The sequence below is a fragment of the Ostrea edulis genome, chromosome 2 (assembly GCF_947568905.1).
Source record: "Ostrea edulis chromosome 2, xbOstEdul1.1, whole genome shotgun sequence".
NCBI lineage: Eukaryota > Metazoa > Mollusca > Bivalvia > Ostreida > Ostreidae > Ostrea > Ostrea edulis.
Window position 1 is genome coordinate 13,546,635 of NC_079165.1, and position 11,070 is coordinate 13,557,704.

The 11,070-nt window shown below is 34.8% G+C and overlaps 1 protein-coding gene across 1 annotated transcript in view; it reads left to right on the forward strand.

Moving 5' to 3' along the window:
- LOC125678817 (low-density lipoprotein receptor-related protein 4-like) overlaps positions 1–11,070 on the forward strand; it is a 141,342-nt gene that overhangs the window by 44,144 nt on the left and 86,128 nt on the right. The window contains exon 4 of the mRNA XM_056157235.1: positions 2,392–2,542. Coding sequence (XP_056013210.1) covers positions 2,392–2,542 — 151 coding nt within the window. The remainder of the gene's footprint in view (positions 1–2,391; positions 2,543–11,070) is intronic.

An 11,070-nucleotide genomic window follows, 5' to 3' on the forward strand; every position in this document is an offset into this window, starting at 1 on the left:
TGGTCTGTTAACTTCAAAGTTTTTCATAAAAAATCTGTATGTTGATCTTCTATGGAAAGATGAATGGAGTTATTCATTTTGAAAATGTCACCAACAAGAGCTACCTGACTTTCACGAAACTCCAACAAGATGGAAACAAGGTAATTCAAATCTTAGGTCCTTTGATCCAATAATCGTTGATAACATGACCAATGTAAGTAGCAGACGAGTTGGACACAATTCGAAGTGGTGTTGATACTGATTCTGGTTTTAAAACCTCGTGATGTCAAAGACAATGCACATATCCTTTGTATGAAGTAACTTCTGTAGATGACAATTTCCTAGGAGCATTTCTCTGTGTCTATCTTTTTTTTTATATTCTTGACTCTGTTCATCGCCATGTTTTTCAGTCGTTGCTCTGCTGACCATAAACGGCCTATAATTGTAAGTTATTTGACAGTTCCGAAGGATACTGTTTCCATGGATGATTTATAGTCCAATATTTGTTTGCATCACCAAACGTAAAACCTATCACAACCTTATTTAATTCCTGATCTTCTTTGATGATTTCCTGAACCAATAAGACAGTGACCAAATCGGTGTCTCCATCTTGGATGACTGTATGTCCCTAAACTTTCAATGTCTAGAAAGCTATCAAACTGATTTTTCAATGATTAATATTCACAATTTCAAAGAACAGATATCTTGCTTTGGCTTTCAATTCGATATTTAGATATATTGACGATGTTTTATATATCAACAATAATAATTCTCATTCATATGTTGATTCGATATATCCATGTGAATCCAAAATGAAAGATGTCACAGAGTCGTCCACTTCTGTTTCATACTTAGATAAATTATTGAAAATAGATATTACCGACAAATTCAACAAGTCAACTTTCTGACAAACGGGATATATAAGCTGTTCCTGGCACACTGATTTTGACTACGGATTACTCTGTTTTCCTGATCGGGATATGGGATTCACGGTGGGTGTGACCGATCGGCAGTTGATGTTTACTCCCCCTAGGCACCCGATTCCACCTCTGGTATATCCAGGGGTCCAAGTTTGCCCAACTCTATATTTTGTATTGATTATATGTGTTATCATTGGTCACTGTTTTTCACCTCTCACTGAATAGCAACATCATTGGTTGTTCAGAAAGAGTGACCTGCTTGTACTTCAACCTCGTGTGTCATGGCTTACATATTTGTATTGGTATATGTATTTGCTGTGCTTGAAGATTCACGTCAAATTTTTGTTTCGGAGTAGATTTTTATCAACAGATTCATTTACGATAAAGTCAGCAGAGGAGGAAAGTGTAATTTAATGAAACAGGTATCTAAAACAGTAATGTTGGTACGAAAATCTGTGTGTCTTACAAGTTTACTCCTTTCCTTGATTGTTTGGTTTTGAAAATGATATTGTTGATATCGATACATCTGAAAAGGGACCCTCAAAATGGGTACTGCATATCACTGAATAGTTTCTGAGAACACAATTAGCGCTAACAGGTTTTACTTTGCTAATCCAATAGTGTTTGATGTGAATTTTTTTCTGAGATATGGGAAATCAATGGAGAATTACTTTGTACCATCTTGCAAGACAGAATCAGACATATAATGGCACAGGGGTACATGTATACAACAACACCTTTATCCATGCTAAAAAGAAGGAAAAGTACATTCGATTTTGTAGATTAAAGTGTGTAGTGTTACTTTTCATCTTGTCTTGGTGTTATGGGTCAGAATTGCCTTTGATTTATACAGCGACATAATTTACTAGCAAAGGCAATCAAACAAATAAATATATTTATTTACAATTAGTAATTGAAAGAAAATTGTAACAATAACAAAATTCTAACGCACGGTAGGTGAAGATTTTACACACACGAAAACAGTAATTCTAAAATCCTAGTTCCAGTATAATCAAAAATGCACAGAACGTGCACTTGTCTAATCAGAGGTTTTTTATCAGAGTTTTCCAGCGTATTTATAATAAGAATTAATTTTCTAGTACAATCCTGTAAGACAATGATGCAACCATTACGTCATTTTTCTACAAACATGCAAACAATCTAGGTCACATATGTCACATATGTCAATCGAGTACAAGTAGTACACAACAAGTGAACATTGTATTTAATCAGAAAACAAAACATCCACTCAACAGAAGGAAGCACATCTGTATTTGAAAGCAAGATATCAATTCATATTATGAAGCATGTTCATGAAAATTTACCTTGGCAGTCCCCTTCCCACATTATTATTGATCGTAGTATAAATCTATATTTTGTTTTCATCCTTATCTTAAATAGTATTTTGTTGCAGAAGGAAGGTAATGTATTTTTTCTCGTGATCTGTGTTGCTGTTTATCCTCTTCATATCGTGTTTTTATTTTTTCCCCAGAATGTGTTGCACATTGTAAGCTCTGACCAATCCAAAATGATGATGGGAATCGATGCAACATCCGGGTCAACAATTTACTATAACGTGTTTTATACAGCGCGTCCACATGCCATTCATCTTTATGATGCAGAGACGTCCATATCATACAACGGTAAACGTGATTCAAATCATTACATTCATTCAATATTTCATGCTTTTTCAGTCGAAAATTTTGGGCTTGTCATGTTCTATCTATCTATCTTTCTTTTTTTCTTTGCACTAGTCAATACATAACTTAAGTCCTGATAAAATGAAAAATGGGTGTATAAGTTATGCCCTTGCAAAACGTCATTTTCCAAGATAACCACATATTTTTCATTGTTCACGTTTTAGGGTACTAAGTGCATTACAAATACATCTGATTTATCTTTGCTATTTGAATAATCTTATTTTTAAACACAAAACTACAGGCTATAGTCAATTATACAGAAATCTGTATCAGTTTCACCCCCCCCCCCCTCCTACAATAATGAATTATTATTAGAATCATTTGCAGATATACAAATACCAAATATATGGCTAGTTTAGTGAATGTCAGTTTGAAAGGTGAAAATAACAGTGATCAATCTCATCGTTCCTATAAGGAATAGAGAATAGAGTTGAGCAAACACTGACCACTGACTATAACAAGGGTGGGATCAAGGGTCAAGGAGGAGTAAGAATCCCCTGTCGACTGGTCACACCTGCTGCAAGACCTACATCTTGATAAGGTAAACGGGGTAATTCGTAGTTAAAATCACTGTAAAAGAACGGCCTAACAGCTGATATGAAACCGACCTGTGTAATTGAAGACCTACACTTATAGGTAATACAGAAGTTCCTTGTTCTGCGGGGGTTATCTCCCGTAAACGCGACTGGCACGTTTGGAGTCGAATAAGTGTAGCGTCATTCACTACGTTGGGTACAATTTACGTCTGCAACAGTGTCAAACTTTTGCTGTTGTGCACCAAGATGCACCGCGTCAACACGTACATTTCATCAATTGGAGAAGTTTCCTTGGATGACAGGTTTTACATTGATTCCCTTGCCTGATAAAGGTAAAACCCAAAGAAAGTATTTGAAGTAGCTGAGGCTGATCCGAGGTGAAGGCAGTTGAAAGATCACGAAATATACGAGATATTGTTTTTCCTCATTTCGTCAAAGGTGAGACTATGCCCATATTTTCCCCATATAACAACTTTAAAACATGTGGAATAAGGTAATCATTATGTGTTTATTTATTTTTCGATTTAATCATTTATTCATTTTGTTGGATTGGGGTAGAGGTTTCAATCAACAAGTTATTGTGATTAATATAAACATTTATGAACATTAGTCAGATATTACTACATATGATTCATTGAATCTATTGTATGCAAGGTGAAGATAACGAACAGTGATCAATCTCATAACTCCTATAAGCAATTCAAAATAGATAGTTGAGCAAACACGGACACACCAGAGGTGGGATCAGGTGCCTAGGAGGAGTAAGCATACCTTGTTGACCGGTCACACCCGCCGTGAGCCCTACATCCTGATCAGGTAAACCGCAGTCAAAATCAGTGTGCCAAGAACGGCTTAACAATCGGTATGAAACACGTCGGACAGCATTTGACCCAATGCCAGGTTGTATTGACGAACTAGATCGTTATAACGACCATAGAATTTGCGAAATGCTGACTTCAATCGAGACTGTTGAAACCCCTGTATTATCAACTTGTTTGTCAGTAGCTTACCTCGATTTAAAAACTGACTGTACGCAGAACAAGCTCTTGCATATCGAATCAGTTGAGATATATAAACACCATATGTAGGTGATAATGGAATATTGCTACATGAAGATGGGAAGTTGACGACGAAGAAGCTGAAATCATCCCGTTTGTCATACAGTTGAGTTGTCAGTTTGTCGTTAATGTCTACTTTCAATAACATATCTAAGTATGAAGCAGAAGTGGACGACTCTGTGGTGTCCTTTATTTGGAGCTCACAGGGATATATCAAATCGAGATATGAATGAAAGTTATCATTGTTAATAGACAAAACGTCATCGATATATTTAAATGTCGAATTGAAGGCCACAGCGAGATATTTTTTCTTCTCGCGTAGAAGTTTTTGAATAAATTCTGCTTCTTATGAATTATATGGTATTATTTTCCGATGTTGTAGCATGTTACTGGTCCGGTTACAGTGGTTAAGGCAAAAATTATGCAGAAAATAAACCATATATTTCTATCACTTCCAACACTGATAAAGGAGATAATTACATCAATGTGTAAAAATATAAATATGAATTTTTTTTGCAATGGAAGATGTGACAAAAGTAAAACGTTCAATTGAAACTGAAGACCAGGTCTAGACAGGTGGATATCCGCAATTTTATTATGTCTTTGAAATGTTCATGGTTGGAAAGGTTATTGGTCGAAAAAATCCTTGGTAGATATTTTTAAAGCAATTAATGGTCATTATTTTGTTAACAAATTACCTGGTTTTGGAAAGGCCTGAAAACAATATTTTTTGGAAAATATGTTTTTAATTATATGGTCCATGTCTTAGAATCCTTTGACAAAAATTTCTATTAGGAAAGCTACCCTAGCAATCCTGTGTGGCACAATTCAAATATTATAGTGGGTATGGAGTCACTGTTTATCAAAGGCTGGTATAAAAAGTGGGAAACTCATTGACGATTTCCTAGATGACAAAATGAATCCTTTATCGCATAATCTTTTTAAACAAACAATTGATATCCAAGTTTGCATATCACAAGATAACAGTGTATTCAGTGCAACATGAACTCAGCTGAAATTATTTGAAAACAAAGGTTTACTCAATAGATCTTGTACACCTTATATTCCATTATATCATAAACCTTTGATTTACAAACTAAATATACTAAATCAGTTAAATGTAAACCATGATATATATACTTCTGTTTCAAAATGGAACTTGTATGTGAAAAAATGAACAAATATGTGTTATGGATGTTTTTACTGTTTGTTTTAAAACTACTAAGGACTCTGCTATCCAATGGTTACAATATAAAATCCTTAATGTAATTCTGCCTGTCAATCATTTTCTTTGAAAAATCAATGTTGTATCTTCTGAATGTTGTACCTTTTGTAATGATGAAGTTTAGACTATTCAGCATGTTTTCATTGGCCGTGACAAAATATCTATATTATGGAGCAATCTGAACATGCATAATTATCAAACAACTTCCAAACGAATAGGTTTAATTTATTCATAATTTTATTAGGTTAACTCCCATTGTCTAAAGGTAACAAAATTGTAAACTTTCTTATCCTATATGCAAAACAATACATTTTGTCGTGCTTAAAAAAGGAAACAAATTGCCAAGATTATTGGAATTATTGTTCTATATATACTACAAATACCAGTTTAACAATCTAGAAATACAAACATTAGAAAATACCTGGGATGTCTGGAAAACATTTTTTAACAACATAAAAATTATAATTTCGCTATTCTAAGCAATATTTTTTCTACTTTTGAAGCTACTTTTATCTATTTATTTAGTATTGTTATCATTTTTTTCTACAATTACATTAAAACGTAAATACTTACCAACAAAAGTACGAGTGTGAGTATGGAAATTTGTGAATGCTGTTAGAAAAAAATGACATATGATCTTCTGTCTTAGGTCCATATTTGTGAATAAAAAATAATAAATCATATGAGAAAAACAAATTAATATTTCAAACACCGGTACATATGTACCTGTATATTTCCCAGGAATGCTACACTAAATAAAGCATTTAATTCTCTCAAAGGTACGGTGTAGTACCTATAGTGCATGCCCTAAGTCACTAAAAGCGGGGAAGTTATTTATTAATAAAGTAAAAAAACCTATTAAAATGTATATATGAGTCGAAGTTCAGTGATCACTAGTAAGCACTAATAAGTTGTTTGTCACACTGTAGCGAATAAATTTCCACAAATTTATGATTGATATAGGAGAGTAGTATTAAATATGCATCACAAAAATAGGTCAGATTTGTTAAATATGCTGCCAACATGAGTGGAAATATATCTTTTATGAATTATTAAATCTTTTATCACAGATCCACAACAAATTCTGCTGGTGACTTTAGCCATGTCAACATACCCTCCAAACCACACTGTCAGGAAAATGTTCACAACCATTTATATGAAGAGGACAGTGTGCCATATTTGGTTGGTGTGGTTGATGCACATATAATAGAACCAGGTCTGTCAGGTTAGTTAATCAAGCCACTATAATCCCGTGTATGTAGATCAATTTTAAGCAAATAAACAGTAGGTTGTGTCCCTGCTTAATATGAATAATGTTGATATGTCATTTTCCACATGGGATCCGGGTTAGAATAGGTCCTCGGTACCCCTTGCTTGTCGTAAGAGACGACTAAATGGGGCGGTCCTTCGGATGAGACCGCAAAAACCGAGGTCCCGTGTCACAGCAGGTGTGGCACGATAAAGATCCCTCCCTGCTCAATGGCCATAAGTGCCGAGCATTGGCCTAAATTTTGCAGCCCTTCACCGGCAGTGGTGACATCTCCATATGAGTGAAATATTCTCGAGGGGGACGTTAAATAATATTCAATCAATCAATCATGCCACTATATATAGTGAATCAAAAATGTAATTCTAATCACCTGTAGTTAATTGTAATTACATGTAGCTGTATTCAAATTCATTTTATAAAGTAATTGGATGTATTTGTAATTGATTTTGCTTTCAATTACAAGTAATTGAATAAATAAATTCCAAAAAAGTCAAGTATTTTTAATTACATTACAATTACATTGAGGGAATGAAAGTGTCCAGGAATATAGGTGAATTGCTAATTTTCTCGAATACCTCTCATACATAAAAAACACCTAAGTAAGAATTCACGTCATTAAGATATTACATTCAGAACTAAACATGACTTAAATTGTTCTAGATGAATTCCATATCTCAGAATATGCATCTGAAAATTTCAAAAGCCAGTTTTAGTGCAATTTCTCAAAAAGCTTGCATATGAATCAAAGCAGGCTTTGTGGTCAAGTCTATAAGCAATACAAAATAGATAGATGGGCAAACACGGACCCCTGGGATCAGGTGCCCAGTAAGCACCCCCTGTCGACCGGTCACACCCACCGTGAGCCCTATATCTTGATCAGGTAAACGGAGTTTTCCCTGGTCAATATCAGTGTGCCAAGAACAGCCCAACAATCGGTATGAAACACGCCATACAACATTTGACCCAATGATGGGTCGTATTGACGAACTAGATCGTTATAACGACCATAGAAATTGCAAAATGCTTACCTCAATCGAGACTGTTGAAACCCCTGTACAGTGTACCATCAACTTGTTTGCCCGTACCATGTATCGATTTAAAAAAAATGACTATACACAGAGCAAGCTCTTGCGTATCGAATCAGTTGGGAAATATGAAAACCATATGCAGGTAATTGCAAGTAAATAGAATAATCATCAATCCGATTGAATGGATCTAATTACATTTTCAATGTAATTGACCCCATTCCTGACCATTTGTTATGTATTTTTAAAATTATTCTTCAGTTATTTACATTTTACATCCATAAGTCTCTGAACACTTTCAGAAACAAAGTAAACAATTGCAAATCTGAATAGCAATTTGAATTCCAAAGAAACTTTATAATTAATCTAATAAATCACTCTTATAGACACACAGTTGATGCCTTGGATACTGAATGGTACTGACTACTGGAAGTAAAGAGACGGTCATCATTTCTACAGAGTGTAACCAGCATCTCAATGGATCTGATGGAATATATTGAAAATGTGTTAATGACAATTTTCAGAAAGGTGTTCGTAGAGAGGGTCACAGGATCTGATGCATCAGTGAAGCAAAATACAGGAATGCCTTCGATAACATTGTTTTGCCTGTTTAATATTGTTTATTCAAAATATAAAAACTTGAAATAATCCCAAGAGTGTAGATGAAAACAAATTATTAGTAAGCAGCTAAGGAAATATCTGGACTTGCTCGTAACCTAGCCATGTTTCATAAATTTATACTGACACTTGTACGTTTAAGATTAGGCATATTTGGGGTTGTTTTGTCTGACTGATTTGGAGTAGCGTGTTCACGTGTTTCACAAACGTTTGTAACATGGGTAACTTTTCTTTCTAGATGCTTTCAGATGATCACTGTACGTTATTTGTGCCTTTCATGTTGGTAAATGGCCTAGTAGAAAGAAATTTCAGAAGTATATGCTAAAATCATTTATTAGTCTCTATCCCAGAACTAGGATGAGAATATATTTTTTCAACGACCGAGATCCCCATCTGCCCAATACAATACATATATAGCCGGAGACACTGGTAAATGTTTGCTTGGGATTTCACGTTCAGGTTTTGTCCCAGATGTCTATGGTGGTATACTACTAAACATTCCAATTTTCTTAAATACGAGTTCCGAGTACTTATACTGGTTTCCTAAACTATATAAAAGCCCTTACAAAAACACATTGCTGGATCCAGTAAGTGCTCTACTAAGGCCTATCTTTGCTCCTCACGACAATATTAACAGCTAGGAAACTTACTGTGCGACTATATCTGTCAGAAGTGATGTAAATCAAATGTGGATTCTAAAAAGGTCTAAAGAACTTTTAGTAAACTTGAAATTGCAAAACGTTTCTCAGATCAACACACCAAAACACACCAAAACATATGACTTTTCAATACATTACACCACCATTCCTCTAGAGAAATTAAAGACTAGACTTTTTGATATCATAGACAGGTTGCTTTTTCAACAAAAATGGAAACGAAAATAGTCATATCTAGTAATCAGTCATCCCCAAAATTACTTTGGTAAACACCACTCTGATTCCACGCACAGGTTTTCTGCAGTTCCTCATTGACTATATCTTCGTGGTCTTTGGTGATCAGGTCTTCCAAAGCTCTGTTGGAATTCCCATGGGCACAAATTGAGCTCCTTTGTTAGCTGACCTATGTTTATAATCATATGAGACAGAATGTATTCAGAACCTTCTACGCAAGGAGAAAAAACCTCTTGCTGTGGCCCTTAATTCGATATTTAAACATAACGACGACATTTGATCAATTAACAATAATAACTTTCTTTCATATGTCAATTTGATGTGACCCTGCGAGCGCGCAATAAACACCACAGAGTCGTTTACTTCTGCTTCATATTTAGATATTTTATTGATAGTAGATATTAACGGCAAACTAACGACTGCACTTTATGACAAGCGGGATGATTTCAGCTTATCCAACATCATTTTCCCGTATTTATGTAGCAATATTACATTATCACCTGCATTATCGAGGTAACCTACTGTCAATACTACCTATCATTGGGTCCAATACTCTCTGACGTGTTTCATACCTATTGTTATACCGTTCGTGGATCTCTGATTTTGACCATGGATAACCCCGTTTACTTGATCAAGATATAGGGCTCATGACGGGTGTGACCGGTCGACAGTGGATGCTTACCCCTCCTAGGCACCTGATCCCCTGATGTGTCACGGAGTCCGTGTTTGCCCAACTATCTAATTTATATTGCTTACAGGATTTATGAGATTGATAATAGTTCGTTATCTTCACCTCTCTTTGAATGAGGAAGTAGATTATGTCATGGCTGATAAGGGCATTTGTTAACAATAAAGAAAGTCACCCTTATTATGCCCCCATTTACTAGAAAATGTACATGGGTTAAAAAAAGATTGCATGTTGATGAAATAAAGCAAACCTGAAGAATTGCAAGCTATTCAAAGCTTAAAACAGTTAAAGCTTTTAAGTACATACTGTGGTATCTCAAACCAACTGTAAATCAGATGGTAAACATTGGTATGCTTTTGTGTGACTTGATGCCAAAAGTATTTCGAAAATGAGTGAATTTTCATGGCTGCATTGATATACTTACAAAATTTATTTGTCGAATTCATTGTAGTTAAAAAAGTTTTCATTTTTAGCAGAATGTGTATTAACGTAGTTCCACACTCCTGTGACGTCATAGGACTTTGCAAAGTCAATGATTTAATGACAGGAACAAATATTTTGTTGGAGCCTTTTTCAATAGTTATGGTAAAAAATCTTGTTAGGCATAAACTATTTCAAAAGTGTTAGTTATATTTTAATAGTCAATGATATGTTTCAAAATATTGAATTCAAGGACAATAACTCTGTTTTTATTAAATTATTTATCAAGTCCATTATGCGATAGATTTTCTTTATTTTTCACAAACATTTGACCAAGGTGATAAGGAATCATTATGTAAAACTTATACGGTATCAATTTTGATGCACCAGATGCGCATTTCGACAAATAATGTCTCTTCAGTGATGCTCAACCGTGTCTTTTTATGAAATTACATAAAAATTTTAATCCCGAGTGATTTTGAATAGCTCAACTGTATGGTGCCAGACTTCGTTTTTTTATGGGGGGTATACATACTCTGGCTAGGAGGTTATAAAAGTTGGCTCCGGCTCCAGCTCCAGCTCTAGCTCGAATTCAAAATCATACTCCTAGGAGTACGTGGTCAGATTCTAAGGTTATAAAACATTTCGAGTATGTACTCCTAGGAGTACTTACTCCAGTTTTCGAGCTCGTACTCAAAACTTTTTATAATTGCACAAGCGGCCTTTTTTAGTCTTCTTCCG